Source organism: Coregonus lavaretus (genome assembly GCF_964263955.1).
Source record: "Coregonus lavaretus genome assembly, chromosome: 16".
Lineage (NCBI taxonomy): Eukaryota > Metazoa > Chordata > Actinopteri > Salmoniformes > Salmonidae > Coregonus > Coregonus lavaretus.
In genome coordinates this window covers 42,118,992-42,146,149 of record NC_140003.1, presented here as the reverse complement: position 1 = coordinate 42,146,149, position 27,158 = coordinate 42,118,992, and the positions used below count along the sequence as shown (strand labels likewise).

Here is a 27,158-nt window from a genome sequence, read left to right as displayed (position 1 = left end):
TGGACAGGAGGAGCAGTACTGAGCTGGACAGGAGGAGCAGTACTGAGCTGGACAGGAGGAGCGGTACTGGGCTGGACAGGAGGAGCGGTACTGGGCTGGACAGGAGGAGCGGTACTGTGCTGAACAGGAGGAGCTAAACTGGGCTGGACAGGAGGAGCGGTACTGAGCTGGACAAGAGGAGCGGTACTGGGCTGGACAGGAGGAGCGGTACTGGGCTAGACATGAGGAGCTAAACTGGGCTGGACAGGTGGAGCGGTACTGGGCTGGACAGGAGGAGCTAAACTGGGCTGGACAGGAGGAGCGGTTCTGGGCTGGACAGTACGGTTCGGGTCTGCCCTACAGTGTGAATAAGGCAATAGATGGGCTACTAAAAAAGACCCACCAGTTGCCCTTTATCCATTATAGTTGCAGTTAAACCGTTTTACTCTCAGTCTATAATGATTATGGGAAGATTTGGGAAGGGTAACCTCATCCTAGATCGGTAGGTCCTCAACCAGGCCAACTTCTACTCTGAGCCCTCATACCCTTCTGTGTTCCTTTGGTAGTCTTGAAATCCCCTTTTCTTGGCGTAGAATAGAGATGTGAGCCTGTGGATGGTTGTTTGTAGACTGGTCTCAGGAAGTGGGATGGATGGATGGAGTGACATGGTTAAATTTAGATGGACTAAAGGCCCAGTGGGTTGAACGGTCCAATCCCCACTGGCCTTTTCTTTATTTGTTTATAATAGAATAATATAATAACTGTATATTTCCAAGATGGATTATATTTCCCAGAGGGATACCAACTTCGGGGAATGGTGTCCCATTAGGAGCTATGATAAACGACTAAATGCCCAGTATGTAATGGTATCCCATTAGAAGCTCTGATAAAGGACTAAATGCCCAGTATGTAATGGTATCCCATTAGGAGCTCTGATAAAGAACTAAATGCCCAGTATGTAATGGTATCCCATTATGAGCTCTGATAAAGGACTAAATGCCCAGTATGTAATGGTGTCCCATTATAAGCTCTGATAAAGGACTAAAGGCCCAGTATGTAATGGTATCCCATTATAAGCTCTGATAAAGAACTAAATGCCCAGTATGTAATGGTATCCCATTAGAAGCTCTGATAAAGGACTAAATGCCCAGTATGTAATGGTATCCCATTAGGAGCTCTGATAAAGGACTAAATGCCCAGTATGTAATGGTATCCCATTAGGAGCTCTGATGAAGAACTAAATGCCCAGTATGTAATGGTATCCCATTATGAGCTCTGATAAAGGACTAAATGCCCAGTATGTAATGGTATCCCATTATAAGCTCTGATAAAGGACTAAAGGCCCAGTATGTAATGGTATCCCATTAGAAGCTCTGATAAAGAACTAAATGCCCAGTATGTAATGGTATCCCGTATAAGCTCTGATAAAGGACTAAATGCCCAGTATGTAATGGTATCCCATTATAAGCTCTGATAAAGGACTAAATGCCCATTATGTAATGGTATCCCATTAGAAGCTCTGATAAAGGACTAAATGCCCAGTATGTAATGGTATCCCATTATAAGCTCTGATGAAGGACTAAATGCCCAGTATGTAATGGTATCCCATTAGAAGCTCTGAAAAAAGGACTAAATGCCCAGTATGTAATGGTATCCCATTAGGAGCTCTGATAAAGGACTAAATGCCCAGTATGTAATGGTATCCCATTAGGAGCTCTGATAAAGGACTAAATGCCCAGTATGTAATGGTATCCCATTAGGAGCTCTGATAAAGGACTAAATGCCCAGTATGTAATGGTATCCCATTAGGAGCTCTGATAAAGGACTAAATGCCCAGTATGTAATGGGATCCCATTATAAGCTCTGATAAAGGGCTAAATGCCCAGTATGTAATGGTATCCCATTAGGAGCTCTGATAAAGGACTAAATGCCCAGTATGTAATGATATCCCATTAGAAGCTCTGATAAAGGACTAAAGGCCCAGTATGTAATGGTATCCCATTAGAACCTCTGATAAAGGACTAAATGCCCAGTATGTAATGGTATCCCATTATGAGCTCTGATTAAGGACTAAATTCCCAGTATGTAATGGTATCCCATTATGAGCTCTGATAAAGGACTAAATGCCCAGTATGTAATGCTATCCCATTATAAGCTCTGATAAAGGGCTAAATGCCCAGTATGTAATGGTATCCCATTATGAGCTCTGATAAAGGACTAAATGCCCAGTATGTAATGGTATCCCATTATAAGCTCTGATAAAGGGCTAAATGCCCAGTATGTAATGGTATCCCATTAGGAGCTCTGATAAAGGACTAAAGGCCCAGTATGTAATGGTATCCCATTAGGAGCTCTGATAAAGGACTAAATGCCCAGTATGTAATGGTATCCCATTAGGAGCTCTGATAAAGAACTAAATGCCCAGTATGTAATGGTATCCCATTAGGAGCTCTGATAAAGGACTAAATGCCCAGTATGTAATGGTATCCCATTAGAAGCTCTGATAAATAACTAAATGCCCAGTATGTAATGGTATCCCATTAGGAGCTCTGATAAAGGACTAAAGGCCCAGTATGTAATGGTATCCCATTAGGAGCTCTGATAAAGGACTAAATTCCCAGTATGTAATGGTATCCCATTAGGAGCTCTGATACAGGACTAAATGCCAATTATGTAATGGTATCCCATTAGGAGCTCTGATAAAGGACTAAAGGCCCAGTATGTAATTTATGTCTTGTGGAAGTAAGCAAACCACAGATAAGAAGATAGAGATCAGATCATAAAGGTAAACAAACAACTTTTCCACAGTGGCGTATATCCTGAAACCCCCTAGGGGATGAATGTCAGTGTAATCACTAGATGCAACACTGCACGGCATATTTACCCACTGCACTTGACTACATGTGAGCATCAAACGACCTGTTCAAATGTGGTCCAAGTATAGCTATAGCTATAGTTTCCTACAGGCTTCTGCTTCAGGTTTCTTTAACTTTAAAAAGAGGTAGGCTAATGCTATGCAGGTTAGGCTATTTAAACTAGCATATACCGTAACTCAAGACGACATTGAAATCATACCCCTGTTATTAACTCTACAGGTGCTGCTCGTCCTTGTTGTATGTATACCCCTGTATTTTTACAGCTGTCCCCTGTAGCTCAGTTGGTAGAGCATGGCGCTTGCAACGCCAGGTTTGTGGGTTCGTTTCCACAGGGGGCCAGTATGAAAATGTATGCACTCACTAACTGTAAGTTGCTCTGGATAAGAGCGTCTGCTAAATGACTAAAATGTTTTTTCTCCTCTGTGCAACATAGCAAACCTTTGAAACCATATTCTTTCCCATGAGTGTCCTCTGTGTGTGTGTGTGTGTGTGTGTGTGTGTGTGTGTGTGTGTGTGTGTGTGTGTGTGTGTGTGGTTTATGTAGTGCAAGTGTCATGCATGTGTGTGTATGTGTTTTTTTTTCTTTGGTTTTTCCCCTTGTTTTGGATTTTCACCTTGTTTTTCCTATTTGCCTTGTAAACAAATAAGATGATTACACATTGCTTTGTTCAAGGATGACATGACATTGTAGGCAGCAAACCAAAGTGGTACAAATAAGGGTTGTATCTTGTTTTCAGGCAGACATTTCTGTATTTTTATAAATGTATTATTCATTCATTAAGAAAGAGAGTTACTGTTGTTGCTTGAGCAATTTAAGATTGTCTTCTCCAAGGCAGTACATGTGTAGGTTGGCAGAAAATTAAACTTAGTTTAGTCTACCAAGACACAAGGGCAACATGTCAACTTTGTCTGTATGGTTGAAATACAGGATGTCAGGCTCTGTCATATTACGTTGTTTTAAATCTAAGGCTGTCCTTACTGTCCTGACTGTCCTTACTGTCCAAAATGTCCTAACCTTCCTGACTGTCTTTATTGTCCTGACTGTTATTACTGTCTTGACTGTCCTAACCATCCTGACTGTCCTAACTGTCTTTACTGTCCTGACTGTCCTAACTGTCCTAACTGTCCTTACTGTCCTGACTGTCCTGACTGTCCTTACTGTCCTGACTGTCCTGACTGTCCTAACTGTCCTGACTGTCCTGACTGTCCTGACTGTCCTGACTGTCCTAACTGTCCTAACTGTCCTTACTGTCCTGACTGTCCTAACTGTCCTAACTGTCCTAACTGTCTTTACTGTCCTTACTGTCCTGACTGTCCTGTGCCTCATTTTGCTCTTGGCACCTTCCTGATACTTCAGCAAGGTACATTACATGGCACTTGATACGTTTGCACTTTAATCTCATCAAAATTTAAAACATCTCTCTAGTTATAACCTTCGAAGGTCACTTGTGATTTGGCAAGTATATTTAATGAAGGCAAAAATAATGTTTTGCTATGTTACCTTACATTTTAGTCATTTAGCAGACACTCTTATCCAGAGCAATTAGGGTTAAGTGCCTTGCTTAAGGGCACATCAACAGATTTTTCACCTAGTCGGCTCTGGGATTAGAACCAGCGACCTTCCGGTTACTGGCACAACGCTCTTACCCACTAAGCTACCTGCTGCCCCTTACTAACCGCATGCTCTACCATTGTGTGTCCAATAGTCATTTAGCACCAGGGATACCTCCTTGAGACTTCCTCCTTCTCAACAAATGTTCGGAATGCCTTCGCTGGCCTTGTCTTAGTTAGCCCCTAGTGAGTAACACAATGGTGGGTAGATTCTTGAGTGTGCATGCAAAGCTTTGGGAGGGTTGGCAAACCATCTGCAGGCCGGTGTGGGAAGAGACAAAGGCTTGGCATCTGGGTGAGGAGGAAAGCGGGCATAAGCTCCTTTATTCCCGCTTGCAGTGCCAATATGAAGCCTCTTCTCTTGCCCCAACACGAGTGTCTGCTTTATACTGCATGCCCCTGTGTTTATCTGCTGTTTTCCACAAGTGGGTCAGATGAGCTAGTTTAGGCGATGTCCTTCCTATATGATGGTTGTTTAAACATAACACTCATGTCTAACACGTTTGGGTCCTTGCATGTCCACTTGTAAAGCGGCTCCTTCCTGTCTGGTTTCTTGTTGTTTTCCCTGACATCCGGTAGTGCCCAAGGCGAACTGGGAGCCAACATGACGAGCTACGTCCGTTCTGTCCTGCTAACATGGATGCCGCCTGAGATGTGAGGTCAGGAACGTCCATGATCATATGGTAGGGACCCAGAGAGTCTGATGCCACAGAGTTAGTGCACAGCCCAGAAGACGTTCCAATAATGTTCCTAGAAGGTTCTGAGAACATGACAGAACATTTTCTTGTTTGGTCTTCTGCTTCTGGGTTGGTTGTTACATATATATATATATATATATATATATATATATATATATATATAGCGCTATATAAAGCGCTATGAGGAGACTGGCTCTCATGAGGACCGCGACAGGAATGGAAGACCCAGAGTTAACTCTGCTGCAGATGATAAGTTCATTAGTTACCAGCCTCAGAAATTGCAGCCCAAATAAATGCTTCACAGAGTTCAAGTAACAGACACATCTCAACATCAACTGTTCAGAGGAGACTGCGTGAATCAGGCCTTCATGGTCGAATTGCTGCAAAGAAACCACTACTAAAGGAAACCAATTGGAGATTTTTGGTTCCAACCGCTGTGTCTTTGTGTCGGTGTGGGTGAACGGATGATCTCCGCATGTGTAGTTCCCAACGTAAAGCATTGAGGAGGAGGTGTTATGGTGTGACTGTCTGTGATTTATTTAGAATTCAAGGCACACTTAACCAGCATGGCTGCCACAGCATTCTACAGTGTTACGCCATCCTATCTGGTTTGGGCTTAGTGGGACTATCATTTGTTTTTCAACAGGACAATGACCCAACACACATCCAGGCTGTGTAAGGGCTATTTTACCAAGAAGGAGAGTGATGGAGGGCTGCATCAGATGACCTGGCCTCCACAATCACCCGACCTCAACACAATTGAGATGGTTTGGGATGAGTCAGACCGCAGAGTGAAGGAAAAGCAGCCAACAAGAGCTCAGCATATGTGGGAACTCCTTCAAAACTGTTGGAAAAGCATTCCAGGTGAAGCTGGTTGAGAGAATGCCAAGAGTGTGCAAAGCTGTCATCAAGGCAAAGGGTGGCTAGTTGAAGATTCTCAAATATAAAATATATTTTGATTTGTTTAACACTTTTTGGGTGTTATTTCATAGTTGTGATTTATTCACTATTATTCTACAATTTAAATGTATTTAAATAGTAAAAATAAAGAAATCCCTTGAATGGTTAGGTGTGTCCAAACCTTTGACTGGTAGTATATATACAGTGGGGAAAAAAAGTATTTAGTCAGCCACCAATTGTGCAAGTTCTCCCACTTAAAAAGATGAGAGAGGCCTGTAATTTTCATCATAGGTACACGTAAACTATGACAGACAAAATGAGATTTTTTTTCTCCAGAAAATCACTTTGTAGGATTTTTTATGAATTTATTGGCAAACGATGGTGGAAAATAAGTATTTGGTCAATAACAAAAGTTTCTCAATACTTTGTTATATACTCTTTGTTGGCAATGACACAGGTCAAACGTTTTCTGTAAGTCTTCACAAGGTTTTCACACACTGTTGCTTGTATTTTGGCCCATTCCTCCATGCAGATCTCCTCCAGAGCAGTGATGTTTTGGGGCTGTCGCTGGGCAACACAGACTTTCAACTCCCTCCAAAGATTTTCTATGGGGTTGAGATCTGGAGACTGGCTAGGCCACTCCAGGACCTTGAAATGCTTCTTACGAAGCCACTCCTTCGTTGCCCGGGCGGTGTGTTTGGGATCATTGTCATGCTGAAAGACCCAGCCACGTTTCATCTTCAATGCCCTTGCTGATGGAAGGAGGTTTTCACTCAAAATCTCACGATACATGGCCCCATTCATTCTTTCCTTTACACGGATCAGTCGTCCTGGTCCCTTTGCAGAAAAACAGCCCGAAAGCATGATGTTTCCACCCCCATGCTTCACAGTAGGTATGGTGTTCTTTGGATGCAACTCAGCATTCTTTGTCCTCCAAACATGACGAGTTGAGTTTTTACCAAAAAGTTATATTTTGGTTTAATCTGACCATATGACATTCTCCCAATCCTCTTCTGGATCATCCAAATGCACTTCAGACGGGCCTGGACATGTACTGGCTTAAGCAGGGGGACACGTCTCGCACTGCAGGATTTGAGTCCCTGGCGGCGTAGTGTGTTACTGATGGTAGGCTTTGTTACTTTGGTCCCAGCTCTCTGCAGGTCATTCACTAGGTCCCCCCGTGTGGTTCTGGGATTTTTGCTCACCGTTCTTGTGATCATTTTGACCCCACGGGGTGAGATCTTGCGTGGAGCCCCAGATTGAGGGAGATTATCAGTGCTCTTGTATGTCTTCCATTTCCTAATAATTGCTCCCACAGTTGATTTCTTCAAACCAAGCTGCTTACCTATTGCAGATTCAGTCTTCCCAGCCTGGTGCAAGTCTACAATTTTGTTTCTGGTGTCCTTTGACAGCTCTTTGGTCTTGGCCATAGTGGAGTTTGGAGTGTGACTGTTTGAGGTTGTGGACAGGTGTCTTTTATACTGATAACAAGTTCAAACAGGTGCCATTAATACAGGTAACGAGTGGAGGACAGAGGAGCCTCTTAAAGAAGAAGTTACAGGTCTGTGAGAGCCAGAAATCTTGCTTGTTTGTAGGTGACCAAATACTTATTTTCCACCATAATTTGCAAATAAATTCATAAAAAATCCTACAATGGGATTTTCTGGATTTCTTTTCCTCAATTTGTCTGTCATAGTTGACGTGTACCTATCATGAAAATTACAGGCCTCTCTCATCTTTTTAAGTGGGAGAACTTGCACAATTGGTGGCTGACTAAATACTTTTTTTCCCCACTGTATATATATATATATATATATATATATATATATATATATATATATATATATATATATATATATATATATAATATCATTATACTATATTATATTTTTTATAAATTATTATATATTACTCACCAGGCTCTCATTTAGTCATATTTCAACATACACAAATAGGTTCCAATCCCCTCTGGTAGGTTCCTGAAATGTGACAATGCAGAAAACAGGACCAATTAATAAATGTTTACTTGTAGGGTACTGATCTTTGGTCACTAGAAACCAAAGGTCGTTACCCATCAAGAGACATTCTAGGAACCAACGATTGCTAATTTGCTATCCTTTTGCAACCCAAGTTCCCCATATGTGCTAGACAGAGAGTTCAATATATTGAATTACGACATACAGATGGGTCTAATAAACAATTTGCTTTGAACGGTGTTTCGCCGAATACATTCCCTTGACATTAACACAGGGCTTCTTAGCAGGACTTGAAAGCAGCATATGCATATGCAAATAAAGACAGCCCAGCTGGATAATATTAAATGCTCTCCATAAAGCTGGATTCAAATTCATTCAAACACATCATCCACCACATGCAATCCTTATGTCGGGTCCCTACAAAAGTGTTTCATGGTCACAGCTGATAGTGCCTGTGCACTCAACCACCTGTTGCCTTGAATCTCGTGTAGGAAAGAGTGCCGTACGTCATTCACCTGCACACTATAAGAGAAAATGAAGAGAACTTTTCATCAAAGTCCATGCGGTGCCACTTCTCTTTGTACTACAGTGAAGGGAAACCTGATAGCCGATAACTGATAACCTGACTCTCCATTGAGCTTCTCCAATGAGTATGTTGTTTGTTGTTGTCCTGGCCCCGTATTCATAATGTATTTCAGAGTAGCAGTGCTGTTCTCGGTTCAGTTTTGCCTTTTAGATTGTAATGAATGAACTGGGATGGCCTGATCCTAAATCTGCACTCCTTCTCTGAGGCACTTTATAAATACAATGCCCAGGAGTAGGTTTACTCTGGGCTACTCTGGGTTATTCCAGACCTAAAAGCAGCCAGAAGCCCGTCAGTCCTCCCCTAGTTACCATGTGACATCTGCCACTAGTTTCATGTTTTAAAGCTGCATGTTGACTGCAGCACTGACCTTTAGGAAATGGGACAAACCTCCTCCCTCTCTCCCCAAGGATCGTTCCTACACACTTGTTGAACTCAATGTTCAAACGTGTGAATCGTGAAGTCATTTAGAAATATGTAAAGCAGAAAATACACCCACCTTTGCTGAATACTGCCTTGACAAAGAAAGATAAACAACGAACAATATTTTGCCAGCAGACTGTTTTTGTTCTTAGGTACACACACAGCTCTTATCTAGGCGCTCCAGTTGCCATTTTACTATTTTAATTTCTTAAACAGTTGATGGAAATTATGTAAGCATTCTATCTGGCCAATGTTTATGTATGTGTCCTTGCGATTGTTCTACGTTTGGTGTGCTATTGACTGATAAATGTAATGGCAGCGGCTCAGATTGTGAGAAAAAGAGCGCAATGTTTGAGCGTTCTCTAAATAGTCAAATAAATGGCTTTTCTAAATGCCATTCAGAGGAACTTGGAAAGGATGGGGAGCAAACATCCTGTAGGATGTTTACAACACACAACCATATTGACGGACAATGGAGTTGATAAATGTGAAGGCTACTGGCTCGCTGGCTCGTTGGTGTGTTCGCTTGCAGCGACGGGCGAGAACGCACAGCTGTTCTGCATATTTCCCAGGGAACTCTCTGAAGAAATACGGTTGTTTCATGACAAAGGCCCTGTGACTAACCTCTTCCCTGGCCTACTACTCTGATGTACGTACTGTAGAAGCCATACATAAATAAATAGATAAATAACCAAGCCGAGGCCCTTCACTGTGGGCCGCGTTTCAGACGGAGAAAACATCCCTGCTGTAGGTAAAGATGTAGTGGATGAAGAGGACATGGTTGGCTACTCCACACCATGAAATTATATTTTATTGTTTCGTTATATTACAATAGAATTGTATCTGCAATGAACATTTCACCCTTTTTAATGAGCCCTTGGTTCTTCTCTTGTCTTACCCAAATATCAGAGCTACAGAGCTACATTGTGTTGTGTTACAGCCTGAATTCAAAATGGATTACATATATATATATATTCTCACCCATCTACACACTATACCCCATAATGACAAAGTGAAAACATGTTTTTCCAACATTACAACAACAATGAAATGGAAATGGCTTTTGCAGATATTGTCTAAGTTTTTCTCTCTTGGTATCTTAAGCCGGTGTGCTGATTAGATAACAAATTTCTACAAACCTCTCAGTCGATACCCCGGTGGGCAAAGCTAGTTTACGTCATTTAAAATCAGTTTAGCCAAGTTTTACCCACTGGGATGTGCATCATGAAGAAGCACTGCATATCTAAATCCTATGCAAATAAACCATGGATGAATTCTGTAATATATTTTAAGCCTATGTTGTCATTGGACAGATCCATCCTTGACTGTAGTCTCAGTTTTGTAAAAGGCTGGAGTCAGCCACTCCAATACAGCTGGGGTATTTGGCAACGAGGACCATTAGTGTGTGACAGTGCAGCTGATAGTTTCCTGTCTGTTTCCAATTTGTACGTTGCCATAATGTTTTACGAACCCAGTCCCAGTATTTCCCTGGTGTAATGGCGTTTTAATTCCAAGCACATTTGGGATGCAGGCATTCATACCCCTGGCCTGGATCTAGGGTCTCTAGAATAGATAGCATAGCGCAGGACAACGTGAAGTTACCCATGTTCATGTTTGTTGGGCTCTGAGGCAGAGGTATGATGGAGGATCTTAATCTGAGCCAGTTTGCTACAGCAGGAAAATAATACTGCAGCAACTGGAAATCTGAATAATTAGGTGGATTATAATTATTGGACATTTTTGTAGGGGTTGATACATTTTTTCATTAATTTTCAAAGTGGAAATGAGAAACTTCAGAATCCTTGTTAAAACTCAAATACACTATACGTTTTACATTTCCTACATAGCAGGAAAGTTCTGCAGGTTAGCATTTTTCGTCATGAATCTTGTTCTGGAAGCAGCTCTGCGGAGTGGTCACTATCTGGCACAGCCATAAAGTCATACAATCTGATTTTACACAATGCTTAACCCTAACCTTAACCAGACTGCAAAACGAATGCCTAACCTTAACGTTAAAATAAGACCAAAAAGCTCATCTTTGTTTTCATACATTTTTACAATAGGCCCTATGGCCAATTTTTGACTTTGCGGCTGGCCTATCTAAGGGGCTAATCGCTCGGTTCTGCCTCAACGACAAGACGCATGACAATAAAGGTCAACCTGCGAAAGTTTTCCTGCAATAGGGTAATCAAATTAAGATACCACATCTGTAGGCCTTGATATATTAGTGTGTTGTGCATTCTCTAAAAAGTTATTATTCTTTCTGTGCACACCGAGTCTATTTAGAAAGGTAGGGGTTACTAACCGTGTTGTGAAAAATGACATTGAATTGTTGGCTGGATGTTCTTTTTTTAATCTTTATTTTGTTGTTGTAATTTTTTACCCCATTTTTGTGATATCCAGGCTGGATGTTCTTGAATACAAACAGCAATGTTTTTCTCTCAGTTGTATTTCTTATTCTCCTGGCTCAATTGCATTCCAGTTTAATTGAATTAGCAACTTGAAGGATAAAAATGTCCTACTCCTTTAGGCCAATAAGGGTAGTTCTTAACCACTCAAGTAGCACAGCTTAACCCTACCACTCAAGTAGCACAGCTTAACCCTACCACTCAAGTAGCACAGCTTAACCCTACCACTCAAGTAGCACAGCTCCCCTCCCATAAACAGACATATTTAGCTAACATAGTATGTTATAACAGTTGAATACACAGTGGAGGCTTGTGTGTCAGGAATGCTCTTCACTGCTGTCTCAAAAGTTGTGTCTGTTCCGGCTAACAGCTATCCAAATAGCAACATTACTGCAATGATGTCAATGTTCAGCCGATACATCGTATTGAACTCTGACTCTGCAAACATGCCTGCATGTCTCGTTTATCAGCTGGATTATTGCTTGTAAGTGCTAGACCAGTATGAACAAATATGAAAATGTATTGCACTCACTACTGTAAGTCGCTCTGGATAAGAGCGTCTGCTAAATGACGTTTGTGCAGAAATGTAGTCTTGTCTAGGCCAATACGGCAACCACATTTGTTTAACAATGAAATTCCCTCATCTTCCCTCGATTTTGAAAAGCAAATTTGTTCGACCTGAGGGGCATGTGCACATTTGAATTTTGTCTGATAAACTATGCACCAGCCATGCTGCAACCTCAAACTGTTACCACACTGTATTAAATGCATAGTCTTTTGTGGCTCTTTCCTGACAAGTTCCACAACACTCACATTAAAGGGACAATCTGTAAGCTTTCCTGTCCAAAGTGTCAGGGCGATGCTTCTAAATCGTGATTCGTATACAATAACGTCCAAGAGACTGTTCTGATCCACCTGACAAAGAGTTGTGTCCACAATGCATTGGGAATATCAAAATGTAATTTTTATGCAAAATTCTCTATGAGAATTTCAAAATACGAACAGAGCAATATAAATACTTTTCTCAAAGATTGTGTGGACTAGCAAACGCTTTTTACTGTATATGTTTTCAATACATCAGGACTACACCAAGATGAGAAAATGGCAGTTGTACAAGAAATATGCCTCCAAGTCAATAAAGTTTGAACATATCAGGTGTTTCTTCACTCTCCCCAGTGCCCTCTGCTCATCCTCCAGGCCAATAAGAACTGAACTGGAGTGCATGTGCATGCTCTGTTGCCTTAAGTAATGGTGATGGCACAGCACTGCCCACAGCTGCACTACAGAGCCCATGTGATGTCCGTGGTTGGAAATAATCTGAGGAGGGGGCGGACAAGAGCGCTCACTTCCTTTGAGAGTTCCGTTGGATTTAAAGTAGAGAGCAAATGGGTGTATGTGTTTATATTGGAGGGAACGAGTGATGGAGATGATTGCTGTGATGTTCATGTTAAATGGATGCATGCCCCTTTAAGAGCGCACAAGAGTTATGGGCTGAGATAACCAGATAGAGAAACAGGATATAATTATGGGCTGAGGGAGAGAACTAGGATAGAATTCAACTTAGTAGGAAATCATGTTTTCCTGAAACAGCACAGGGGGATACCTAGTCAGTTGCACAACTGAATGCATTCAACTGAAATGTATCTTCCACATTTAACCCAACCTCTCTGAATCAGTGAGCTGCCTTAATCAACATCTGCACCCAGGGATCAGTTGTTGGAGGTTAACTGCCTTACTCGAGGGCCGAAAGGCAGATTCTTTCCACCTTGCTGGCTCGGGGTTTTGAACCAGTGACCTTTTGATTACTGGCCCAACGTTCTTAACAGTTAGGCTACCTGCCGCCCTTGTCTGTGTGCTGTGTGTCACTTTGTAGCCGTTAGTGATAATGCTAATGATAACGTCTGCTGGTAGATGGAAAGGCTTTGCCAAAAACCTTCTCAATTAAATGTTAACTACAAAGGTAGGCCTATGCCTACCTGGTAGAATGATATCATGATTATTTACATCAATCCAGTGGCTATTTGTTTTGCAAACTCTGCAATCAAATGAACGCTACAGAAACGCAGCTAAACAAACAACGGTCTCTGGGTGGTGCGCATTTGCATTAAACTGTGACTACACCCAGAATTCAACATTTCTACGATTTTGTTCCAGACCTCAAAATTGGTCTCGTGATGTGGTTTAAGCATTGTTGTGGACTTAGAACATCCAATTGTGTTGTTTTTCTATTAAAGAGTTGTTATTTTCAGAGCGAAAACCTGAAAAAAACAGAGAAACCCTGTCCAACCCTCTTCTTATTAAGAACAGTTAATGGTGTAATGACATTTACATTTACTGTGTGTCTGTGTTTCTGTTTCAATGGCTATGTTTTCCTTCCAACAGATCGATAGTCATTAAAGAGTGGATCGTTTGATATGGCAAAAAAGAAGATGGATTGTTTTGGGTGCTGTTGGATGGTCATCTGTCTCCTACTGGGTACTCACACTGAGGCAAGAATTAACTTCCCTTACCCTCTCTTTTTCTCTCTTTACTGTATATCTCTATCTGCCGCTCTCTCTGTCACACACACACGCACACGCACACGTGCACGCACGCACGCACGCACACACACACACACACACACACGCACACGCGCGCACACGCACGCACGCACACACGCACGCACACACACACACACACACACACACACACACACACACACACACACACACACACACACACACACACACACACACGGACACACACACACACACACACACACACACACACACTCACACACACACACACACGGACACACACACACACACACACACACACCCATAAGTGCAGGACCATATTGTGCAGGGAAATGCTCTTTTCATGTCTACTGTGTCACTGGTGGGGTTCATACACTGTATAACATATGTGCCATTTTAATACTCTGCTCAGTAATAGAACACCACAGTTTGTTGGGTGCATTAATTGGTGTATATATCCTTTTTCACTCTAGTGATTTCTTTATGCAGAAAATCTAAATAACTTTGGTGAATGAACGTTTATATTGATGAATAATCAATAAGGTGCATGTAAGATTGGCAAGTGGTCAATATAATAGAATATACAGTACCAGTCAAAATATGGAATCATGTGGTAACCAAAAAAGTGTTAAACAAATGAAAATATGTTTTATATTTGAGATTCTTCAAAGTAACCACCCTTTGCCTTGATGACAGCTTTTCACACTCTTGGCATTCTCTCAACCAGCTTCATGTGGAATGCTTTTCTAACAGTCTTGAAGGAGTTGGCTGCTTTTCCTTCACTGTGCGGTCCAAATCATCAGTTAATTGAAATGTATTCCAAGGGGCTACCTCATGAAGCTGGTTGAGGGAAAGCCAAGAGTGTGCAAAGCTGTCATCAAGGCAAAGTGTGGCTATTTGAAGAATCTCAAAAATAAAATATATTTTGATTTGTTTAACACTTTTTTGGTTACTACATGATTCCATATGTGTTATTTCATAGTTTTGATGTCTTCACTATTATTCTACAATGTAAAAAGAACAGAAATATCAGGAAAACAGCCATTGAATACAAAGCAGTGTATCCTTGCTTTGGCTTTTTAGTTTGGCATTCATTGATGGTGCACCTAATGATTCCGCAATATGGAAGAAGTTGATTTTCTGCCCACCCAGTCCCGACAATTTCAGTATTTTGGCATGACATTTTGTAAAGGCCTTTGTGAGAAGATTTTGCAATTTAAAGTTGCCCCATAGTCTTTGGGTTCACATTGGGGGGTTTGACATTTCTATGTACACCATTAACTTAAATTTTCTATGGATTTGAAGGGAGTCGCTTCGCTCTACATTATAGTCCCTTCCTGTTTCCTAAATAAGAATATGGTGACTGAGCGTCCCGTTTGAATCAGTCCCTGTGGAGTTCAAATATAGAATGCAGCAGGGACAAACCTGGCTGCAGACACATATCCTAAATGTACTGTGTTGTGTAGCTATTTGTTTACAGCCAAAAGACTCAACAAACTAATGATGGAGATGACAAACTATAAACCCTCCCGTTAATTTAGCTTTAGATGACTGCTATAAAATATGAATAAGGTCATTCCTGTGTTATGTTTAGCAAAAGACTGCAGCGAGAGTTCTAAAGTAATCAGCTAGAGTTCTAAAGGAATGTTGATGAATTTCACTTAAGCTTTATATGATTTGTTGCGCTTAACTTGATACTGCTCCCTTGATTATTCTGTATTAATTATGTCATGTGATGCTATGTGTTATGCTATGTTATGGTATGGTATGGTATGTGATGCTATGCGTAATGGTATGGTATGGTATGGTATGGTATGGTTTGTGATGCTATGTGTCATGGTATGGTATGTGATGTAATGGGTTCTCTTCCTTGCAGATCTTAGTTGCGGCTAGCCCAGAGGTGAACAGTACCCAGAATCACCTACAGCTCAATGTCTACCACGACATAGGAGTCACCAGGAACAAGATTGTGACAGCCCAGTTCGAGTGCTACCAGAAAATCATGAAGGATAACGACCACAACAAAATAGGTTAATAAAAACAGAAATGGATGACATGTTTTCAGGCACCCATGTCATTGGCAAAGTGGGTCATGGTGAATTATTATGTGTGTGTGGGGGGGAGTGAGCCTCAGAATCCCATAAAGGGCAAAGTTGTCTTGTAGCAAAATTGGGATGCTACAGTGGCTTGCGAAAGTATTTACCCCCCTTGGCATTTTTCCTATTTTGTTGCCTTACAACCTGGAATTAAAATGGATTTTTTGGGGGGTTTGTTTCATTTGATTTACACAACATGCCTACCACTTTGAAAATGCAAAATATATTTTCTTGTGAAACAAACAAGAAATAAGACAGAAAAACAGAACTTCAGCGTGCATAACTGTTCACCCCCCCAAAGTCAATACTTTATAGAGCCACCTTTTGCAGCAATTACAGCTGCAAGTCTCTTGGGGTATGTCTCCATAAGCTTGGCACATCTAGCCACTAGGATTTTTGCCCATTCTTCAAGGCAAAACTGCTCCAGCTCCTTCAAGTTAGATGGGTTCTGCTGGTGTACAGCAATCTTTAAGCCATACCACAGATTCTCAATTGGATTGAGGTCTGGGCTTTGACTAGGCCATTCCAAGACATTTACGTTTCCCCTTAAACCACTCGAGTGTTGCTTTAGCAGTATGATTAGAGTCATTGTCCTGCTGGAAGGTGAACCTCCGTCCCAGTCTCAAATCTCTCAAAACATGTTTCCCTCAAGAATTTCCCTGTATTTAGCGCCATCCATCATTCCTTCAATTCTGACCAGTTTCCCAGTCCCTGCCAATGAAAAACATCCCCACAGCATGATGCTGCCACCACCATGCTTCACTGTGGGGATGGTGTTCTCGGGGTGATGAGAGGTGTTGGGTTTGCGCCAGACATAGCGTTTTCCTTGATGGCCAAAGCTAAATTTTAGTCCCATCTGACCAGAGTACCTTCTTCCATATGTTTGGGGAATCTCCCACATGCCTTTTGGCGAACACCAAATGTGTTTGCTTATTTTTTTCTTTAAGCAATGGCTTTTTTCTGGCCACTCTTCTGTAAAGCTCAGCTCTGTGGAGTGTACGGCTTAAAGTGGTCCTATGGACAGATACTCCAATCTCCGCTGTGGAGCTTTGCAGCTCCTTCAGGGTTATCTTTGGTGTCTTTGTTGCTTCTCTGATTAATGCCCTCCTTGCCTGGTCCGTGAGTTTTGGTGGGCGGCCCTCTCTTGGCAGGTTTGTTGTGGTGCCATATTCTTTCAATTTTTTAATAATGGATTTAATGGTGCTCCGTGGGATGTTCAAAGTTTCTGATATTTTTTTTATAACCCAACCCTGATCTGTACTTCTCCACAACTTTGTCCCTGACCTGTTTGGAGAGCTCCTTGGTCTTCATGGTGCCGCTTGCTTGGCGGTGTCCCTTGCTTAGTGGTGTTGCAGTCTCTGGGTCCTTTCAGAACAGGTGTATATATACTGAGATCATATGACAGATCATGTGACACTTAGATTTCACACAGGTGGACTTTATTTAACTAATTATGTGACTTCTGAAGGTAATTGGTTGCACCATATCTTATTTAGGGGCTTCATAGCAAAGGGTGTGAATACATATGCACGCACCACTTTTATTTTATTTATTTATTATAATTTTTTTAAACAAGTTATTTATTTAATTCCACTTCACCAATTTGGACTATTTTGTGTAGGTCCATTACATGAAATCCAAAAATAAATCCATTTAAATTACAGGTTGTAATGCAACAAAATAGGAAATATGCCAAGGGGGATGAATACTTTTGCAAGGCACTACATTGACATAAAAATATGTATTTGCCTAACGGTAAAAAAAAGATGGTTATTGGCTTTATCTTCAGCCCATTAGGTAGGATGACTTGATTAGTGAGTGCTTGTGCTCATGCATGAGTTTGAATCCTAAGTGGGATCGATTCATGTAACACAAGCCCTCGAGTTGACCACCTGATGTCCAACGAGGAGCTCTTTGATAGGGAGAAGAAAGAAAAGCTTCTGTTTTGTGTAGTCAATGGCTAACAAGGTGTGATCATCTCACCAGTCTATTTGTATCCAGACCATTAACGTTAGCCAGTCGACAGGTGAGGAGACAATTCATTTTAAGCAAGCCTGAGGGACTGAGGGACTGAGAGGAATGCCAATATATCAGTGCTGCAGTCATTTGGTGTAATTTACGCAAGGTGCTGTAAACCTCTCATTTGGATGGGAGTCCACTAGCGTTGTGTCGGATTAGCATTGCAGTCACACCGGCAATCAGCTAGGGGATGTTCGCCTTTGGCGTCTTGGCTAATTAGCAATCCTATCACACAGGAAGATGGGGCTCTAGGGTGTCTGTCTGAGAGTGTGTGTGGTGGTGAGGGGGTGAGGAGGGGTGAGGAGGGGTGAGGAGCAGGGGCTTCAGGAGAGAGAGGGAGCATCTGACAGAACAGACTTAAAGTGTAAGCTGTGTTCAGTCACTCTTATTTTTAGGGGAGCCCTAGAGGTGTAATACCAAAACGTTTTAAAGACTAAACATAATCTTCACTTAGCTGATTTATCGAACCAAAATATTTGGAGATATTTGGGGAAGTGCATTATTGTCAACACATGCCAGGGGATTGTCAATTTAAATCCAAAGCTTTAAAACACACATCCCACCCCTGTTGTCAAATAAAAGTCTGAAACACCCGACTACTAGAGGAAAGAGAAGCAAAGTACAAAGTGAGACAGGCATGGGTAAAAACACATCCTGGCTGATATTCAAAATTTAAACCCAAGAAAGGGAATTTATATTCCTTTCTGATTCAATGTTTTTTCCTCAAATAGATTTTAGTCAACTGGACTTTTATGGTGGATGGAAGACAGAGTCAGGAAGCAGTTCTATATTTAGAATTCAGTCTGATATGGATGTGGGATGTTTCAATATCTGGGTTCTCCACAGTAATGTCTCATTGCCACCATACAATTAGGAGCATTGGCAGAATCAACAGTTGTTCATTCGTTAGTAATGTACAAAAATTGATATGGAGGCGAAAATAAATAAAGACGTTAGCATTAGCAACATGATATATCAGCAGGTGTCTCCAATAACTACTGAGTGTGATGTCAACAAACAACATATTTACTTACATCACATATTGATTTCAACTGTGTATTGATTGACGTGACCTGCTTCAATTAACCACAGTGTTGATTCTTGTTGCAGACAGTGTCAGTGACCTCTCAGTGCTCCTGCTTTATTTGAACAGGTGCTTTATTTGAACTCTGATGGTTTCTATGCTGCAGGGACAGTGTGTAACCGGACCTGGGATGGGTGGCTGTGCTGGGACGACACAGAGGCAGGCTTCACTTCAGAACAGCACTGCCCTGACTACTTCCAGGACTTTGACCCCTCAGGTGAGCCCCCCGAACGCCCACCATGTGGCCACCGACATGGGCTAGAGTTCCTGGGGAGTGGGGACCCACCTTGTATGCAGGTTTTCATTTCAACCTATAACTCCAATTTAAAAACTGCTGAATTAAATGTACAAAAAAATTAACTTTGAATCGTTCCAGCTATTTCACGTGTGTTATGTTCAGTCTTGGAATCATTCTAAAATAGCAGATTCAAGGTGTTCCAGTTCATTGGTTCCCTTGAAGGTGACTGGGAATATGGCCGAATACAAACAGTGTAGTTATTCACTCCGCAATGCAATCAAACAGGCAAAACGTCAGTATAGAGACAAAGTGGAGTCGCAATTCAACGGCTCAGACACGAGACGGATGTGGCAGGGTCTACAGACAATCACGGACTACTAAAAGAAAACCAGCCACGTCTCGGACACCGAGGTCTTGCTTCCGGACAAGCTAAACCGACGCGGCCCGCTACCAAGGACTGTGGACAAATAACATTTGATTTGATTTGATGTTCATCAGTCGGGATCACGACCAGTTTCATCTGGTGTATTAGTGCTGGGCTGGAATAAAAGCCTGCACGCCATGTAGCTCTCCAGGACTGGAGTTCTACACCCCTAGTCAAATGGAGTGACATCATTGGTAGTGAAATCCAACATACAGTGGGTCATCCAGGATCAACATTGAGAAACACTGGGTTTGAGTCAAACACAGCAATCCTTTCTCCTTCTGGGCTGGTTTGGTCATTTTGAATCCCCTAATTTTGTATCAAATGCCTTTATTTTTTATTTTTCTATTAAACTTTTCAGTTTATTCAGTTATCCCAGAGGCTTCAGAAACTATACTGCTTTAAAGGCGCTTGCAAATTATATTACTGCGAGGAAAGATTACTTGTTGCCTCTGTCGATTAAAAAAACAACAGAAAAGGGAGCTGTTTTGAAGATGAACTTCAGATCTCTGCATTTTGAAGCCTGTATCTGATGTGGTTAGAGTTACATCTCTTACATTTTTGATGTAATGCTCTACAGAAATGGTGACAAAAATCTGCAGGGAGAACGGACACTGGTTTCTGCACCCCGACAGCAACCGAACGTGGACTAACTACACACGATGCAACGAGCACACTAACGAAGGCATAATGGTATGTCACTGTCCGAAACATATGTATTTCTATTCATCTTCTCAATTAAACAATATTTACAGTGCAAAGTCAAAAGAATATCAAATGGATGTTCTAGTAATTCAAAAATAATTGCTTGCTGCATATTATTTTGCCCTTCTAGAGAAACTTCCAGATTGCTATTTCGATTGAATGGACATTAAGCAATTGAAAAAACATGTGGAGATAATATTTGACTAAGGCTGTGAGCTCTCTGCTCTGTGATTTTCAGGGCTGTTTGACTATAACTAACAAGGGCATTTATATATTGATTATTCAATGCGTTATGTAGTGAAATAGGGGTGTTAGTGAATTCAGAACACATAATATGCTAGGTTAATATGAGGCTTATCATGTCTACTCTCTTCCAGACTGCCATGAATTTATTCTACTTGGCCCTCATTGGCCACGGATTGTCACTGATAGCCCTATTCATTTCCCTGGGAATATTTTTCAATTTCAAGTGAGTGTAAATTAACCAAACTATATAAATAATTAAATACTCAAAGGCTTTGTTCCTCGGTCTGTTTTTATTCACAGATAGTTGATACAAATGACTTTTCCCCTTGTGTTTCTGTTTTTAACTCCACAATGACAACGTCTACTCCTTTTCCCCTTGTGTTTCTGTTTTTAACTCCACAATGACAACTTCTACTCCTTTTCCCCTTTCGTGTAGGAGTTTAAGTTGCCAAAGGATCACTCTCCACAAAAACCTCTTCTTCTCCTTTGTTTTGAACTCGGTCATCACCATCATCTGGCTGACCGCTGTGGCGAATAACCAGGAGCTGGTACAAAGAAACCCTGTACGTTTATGGATGGATGGATGGATGGATGGATGGATGGATGGGTGGATGGATGGATGGGTGGACGGATAGATAACATGTGTTTGTATATAAATAATAGTATATCTGTATTATACTATGTAATATATATTATACAGCCACACACCAATGTAATGGCAGGACACACACTGCTAATTTGCTGCTGCATTTATAGATATTCAAAGAGTTAGCCCAGAAACACTGCATGCTGTGGATCCAAATTATTAAATGTTGGGAAATTAGGCAAACTCAGCTCCATCATTCATTGAATTAGATGGCGCATTCATCACAAATCCAACTGATATTGCCAACTACTTTAATGTTTTTTCATTGGCAAGATTAGCAAACTTAGGTTTGACATGCCAGCAAGAAACGCTGACACTACACATCCAATTATATCTGACCAAATTATGAAAGACAAGCATTGTAATTTTGAATTCTGTAAAGTGAGTGTGGAAGAGGTGAACACATTATTGTTGTCTATCAACAATGATAAGCCACCAGGGTCCGACAACTTGGATGGAAAATTACTGAGGATAATAGCGGACGATATTGCCACATCTATTTGCCGTATTTTCAATTTAAGCCTACTGGAATGTACGTGCCCCCAGGTTTGGAGGGAAGCAAAAGTCATTCCGCTACCTAAGAATAGTAAAGCCCCCTTTACTGGCTTTTGACATTATCGATCATAGTCTGCTGCTGGAAAAACTTACAGTACCAGTCAAAAGATTGGACACACCTACTCATTCTAGGGTTTTTCTTTATTTTTACTATTTTCTACATTGTAGAATAATAGTGAAGACATCGAAACTATGAAATAACACATATGGAATCATGTAGTAACCAAAAAAATGTTCAACAAATCAAAATATATTTTACATTTGAGATTCAAATAGTCACCCTTTGCCTTGATGACAGCTTTGCAAACTCTTGGCAACCAGCTTCATGAAGTAGTCTCCTGGAATGCATTTCAATTAACAGGTGTGCCTTCTTAAAAGTTAATTTGTGGAATTTCTTTCCTTCTTAATGTGTTCGAGCCAATCAGTTGTGTTGTGACAAGGTAGGGGGGTTATACAGACGATAGCAAGAACAGCTCAAATAAGCAAAGCGAAACAACAGTCCATCTTGAAGAATCTCATATTTAAAATATATTTTAATTTATTTAACACTTTTTTGGTTACTACATGATTCCATATGTGTTATTTCATAGTTTTGATGTCTTCACTATTATTCTACAATGTAAAAAATACTACAAATAAAGAAGAACCCTTGAATGAATAGGTGTGTCCAAACTTTTGACTGGTAGTGTATGTGTTATGGCTTTACACCCCCTGCTATATTGTGGATAAAGAGTTACCTTTCTAACAGAACTCAGAGGGTGTTCTTTAATGGATTTCTCTCCAACATAATCCAGGTAAAATCAGGAATTCCCCAGGGCAGCTGTCTAGGCCCATTCGTTAAAAAAATCTTTACTAATGACATGCCACTGGCTTTGAATAAAGCCAGAGTGTCTATGTATGTGGATGACTCAACAGAATACATGTCAGCTACTACAGCGACTGAAATGACTGCAACACTTAACAAAGAGTTGCAGTTAATTTCAGAGTGGGTGGCAAGGAATAAATTAGTCCTAAATATTTCTAAAACTAAAAGCATTGTATATGGGACAAATCATTCACTAAACCCTAAACCTCAACTAAATAAATAATGTGGAAATTGAGCAAGTTGAGGTGACTAAACTGCTTGGAGTAACCCTGGATAAACTGTCATGGTCAAAACATATTGATACAACAGTAGCTAAGATGGGGAGAAGTATGTCCATAATAAAGCGCTGCTCTACCTTCTTAACAGCACTATCAGCAAGGCAGGTCCTACAGGCCCTAGTTTGTCGCACCTGGACTACTGTTCAGTCGTGTGGTCAGGTGCCACAAAAAAGGATTTAGGAAAATTGCAATTGGCTCAGAACAGGGCAGCACAGCTGGCCCTTCGATGTACACAGAGAACTAATATTAATAATATGCATGTGAATCTCTCCTGGCTCAAAGTGGAGGAGAGATTGACTTCAGCACTACATGGAACTCTATTCCACATCAAGTAACTGATGCAAGCAGTAAAATTAGATTTAAAAAAACAGATACAAAAACACCTTATGGAACAGCGGGGACTGTGAAGCAACACAAACATAGGCACAGACACATGCATACACAAACACGATAACATACGCACTATACACACACGTACACATGGATTTCGTACTGTAGATATGTGGTAGTGGTGGAGTAGGGGCCTGAGGGCACACAGTGTGTTGTGAAATCTATGAATGTATTGTAATGTTTTTAAAATTGTATAAACTGCCTTAATTTTGCTGGACCCCAGGATCCATAATATATACAAATACAAAAATAGTCAGATGATAGTACTTATTTTCGCTTTTTTTGTTGTTGCTACAGTAGTTAGCATTAGCTAGCGCTAGTCAGCTGTACCTGCGTCAAAACTCCGCTATTTTTCATACTATAGCTTGTTCTCATCTTCTTTTTAGATCGTAAGCCAGCATGTTTTCAGCACTTTTATTTCCATGACTGATCAAAACTCATTTTCTCATGCTCTCTCTTGTCTCTCTGCAGCAGACTTTATGAGTAATATGTTTGGAACATCAAATCGCAATAAAATCACAGTATCGAATCGCAATAGATATCGTATCGGTATAATAGATAAGTATGGTGATAATATCGTATATCGTGAGGTCCCTTGCAATTCCAAGCCCTAATTTTCGCCCCCTATGTTCTCTTTTCCAGACAAGCTGTAAAGTCTCCCAGTTCATCCATCTTTATCTGTTTGGCTGCAACTACTTCTGGATGCTCTGTGAAGGGATATACCTGCACACCCTCATCGTTGTTGCTGTGTTTGCTGAGAAACAGCACTTGATGTGGTACTATCTTCTCGGCTGGGGTAGGTATTGGGGGATGTGGTACTATCTTCCCGGCTGGGGTAGGTATTGGGGGATGTGGTACTATCTTCCCGGCTGGGGTAGGTATTGGGGGATGTGGTACTATCTTCTCGGCTGGGGTAGGTATTGGGGGATGTGGTACTATCTTCCCGGCTGGGGTAGGTATTGGGGGATGTGGTACTATCTTCCCGGCTGGGGTAGGTATTGGGGGATGTGGTACTATCTTCTCGGCTGGGGTAGGTATTGGGGGATGTGGTACTATCTTCTCGGCTGGGGTAGGTATTGGGGGATGTGGTACTATCTTCTCGGCTGGGGTAGGTATTGGGGGATGTGGTACTATCTTCCCGGCTGGGGTAGGTATTGGGGGATGTGGTACTATCTTCCCGGCTGGGGTAGGTATTGGGGGATGTGGTACTATCTTCTCGGCTGGGGTAGGTTTTGGGATTAACATCATATTTTGAAGTGAAGTTTAACGTTATTTCATGGAAGTAGCATTGTTTGTCACTAACAATGGATGTCTGTTGTTGTTTTTCAGGCTTTCCTCTGATTCCAGCATCTATACATGCGATCGCTCGCAGTTACTACTACAATGACAAGTGAGTTACTTTCAATGCTTTTTCCCTTAATTGTTTTCATTGAATTGATCATTCCGTAAACTACAGGCTATTCATACAGCATAATGCCTGTTTCTTGTCATTAGTTTCTATTACAGCTAACCGTGTTCCCTACCCTGTATCGATTGCCTATTAAAATGCTGCCGGCACAGTCTTAGCGCTTTCAATTGAATTTTTTATGAATCTTTTTCCTGTAAGCAGCTCCTTTTAAATCGAATTTCAACCATAAAAGAAGGTGGCAGACCCTGAATGCTAATGTATTTCTCCCCCTCCTACAGCTGTTGGATAAGCTCCAACACTTCACTCCTCTACATCATCCATGGGCCAATCTGCGCTGCTCTGTTGGTAAGTCTGTAATACAGTTAGGTTCATGCAAATTAAAGCTATATTCTGATGACTCTTGAGTGCAAACTTGGATAAAAAGTTGGTGCAGTGTACAAGAATGTTGTTTTGATTTTAAAGGGATAGTTCAGTGAAATTACATATTTAGTTTCCTTACCTTGAAAGCAGCCTATGGACAAGGAGAGACTGAAATTCACACTTTAGTTTTGTTCAATTGGCCAAGTAATATCTACGTAAGTAATTTCACAGAACTATCGCTTTAATTAACCTGCAGTTTGGCCTCAATTATTGGTCCCTCTGTGGACTGACCCGCCCATGAGTCATTTGGCAGAACAGCATGTCTGTGGCATTTTAGGAATAATCTGATAAAAAACCACTGGTCGCCCTTCAAAGGAAACCGGCAAATCAAGCATCCTCTTGTGGTTTGCAATTATTATCCAAGGATCTGGTACACGGCTGCATCGTCTTATCAGATGTGCTGATGTTTCTTTATTTTGAGGAATTCTGCACGATATGCTACCTCGTCGTGCTGCTGCCCCAGTTTCAACTGTTCTGCCTGCGGCTATGGAACCCTGACCTGTTCCCCGGACGTGCTACCTTGTCCCGGACTTGCTGTTTTCGACCCTCTCTCTCTCCCTCCCTCCCTCCCTCCCTCCCTCCCTCCCTCCCTCCCTCCCTCCCTCTCTCTCTCTCTCTCTCTCTCTACCGTACCCGCTGTCTCAACCTCTGAACACTCAGCTATGAAAAGCCAACTGACATTTACTCCTGAGGTGCTGACCTGTTGCACCCTCTACAACCACTGTGATTATTATTTGACCCTGCTGGTCATCTATGAACGTTTGAACATCTTGAAGAACGATCTGGCCTTAATAATTGCCATGTACTCCTATAATCTCTTGCACAGCCAGAAGAGGACTGGCCACCCCTCAGAGTCTGGTTCCTCTCTAGCTTTCTTCCTAGGTTCCAGCCATTCTAGGGAGTTTTTCCTAGCCACCGTGCTTCTACATCTGCATTGCTTGCTGTTTGGGGTTTTAGGCTGGATTTCTGTAAAAGCACATCTGTAAAAGCACATCTGCTGATGTAAAAAGTGCTTTATAAATACATTTGATTCGACTTGATGTTTTCTCCTTGTTTGGTCAATACGAGAATTGTAATGGTGATTATGTGAATCCGCTCTCGACATTGTTTTTTTTTTCTTCAGAAGCTTAAGAATGACCCATAATGCACAATTTTCCAACATCAAGAAGTGAACACACTGTTGCTAACAGTCGTGAACAGTATTTCTTATATTGTTCCTGTATGGTGATTGCAGGTCCTTTGGATAAGCATGTCCTCTAGACTGCTGATATTATTCCGACTAATCTGTCCTTTTTTCTCTCTCTTTCTCCTTCAAGGTGAACCTGTTCTTCCTGTTGAACATTGTGCGTGTCCTGATCACCAAGCTGAAGGTGACCCACCAGGCTGAATCCAGCCTCTACATGAAGGCGGTGCGCGCCACCCTGATTCTGGTACCTCTCCTGGGCATCCAGTACGTCCTGTTGCCCTACAAACCAGAGGGGCGGGTCTCCTCTGAGATCTACGACTACATCATGCACATCTTAATGCATTACCAGGTAATACTGGCTATTCTCTGCTCAGTTACGACTATGAAATGATACATTTCTAGGCTGACAGTAATTTTTTTTATTTTTTTATTTCACCTTTATTTAACCAGGTAAACCAGTTGAGAACAAGTTCTCATTTACAACTGCGACCTGGCCAAGATAAAGCAAAGCAGTGCGATAAAAACAACAACACAGAGTTACATATGGGGTAAAACAAAACAAAAATCAAAAAAAAATATACAACAGAAATACAATTAATATACAGTGTGCAAATTTAGCAAGTTATGG

The 27,158-nt window shown here is 41.4% G+C and overlaps 1 protein-coding gene across 1 annotated transcript in view; it reads left to right on the top strand.

Annotated features, from left to right (window-relative positions):
• The window catches only part of LOC311143628 (calcitonin gene-related peptide type 1 receptor-like), a 39,556-nt gene that overhangs the window by 7,497 nt on the left and 4,901 nt on the right, over positions 1–27,158 (top strand). The window contains exons 2-11 of the mRNA XM_084179493.1: positions 13,837–13,943; positions 15,847–16,000; positions 19,276–19,386; positions 20,412–20,524; positions 20,914–21,005; positions 21,219–21,345; positions 24,159–24,312; positions 24,846–24,906; positions 25,203–25,269; positions 26,661–26,879. Coding sequence (XP_084035619.1) covers positions 13,869–13,943; positions 15,847–16,000; positions 19,276–19,386; positions 20,412–20,524; positions 20,914–21,005; positions 21,219–21,345; positions 24,159–24,312; positions 24,846–24,906; positions 25,203–25,269; positions 26,661–26,879 — 1,173 coding nt within the window. The 5' untranslated portion in view covers positions 13,837–13,868. The remainder of the gene's footprint in view (positions 1–13,836; positions 13,944–15,846; positions 16,001–19,275; positions 19,387–20,411; positions 20,525–20,913; positions 21,006–21,218; positions 21,346–24,158; positions 24,313–24,845; positions 24,907–25,202; positions 25,270–26,660; positions 26,880–27,158) is intronic.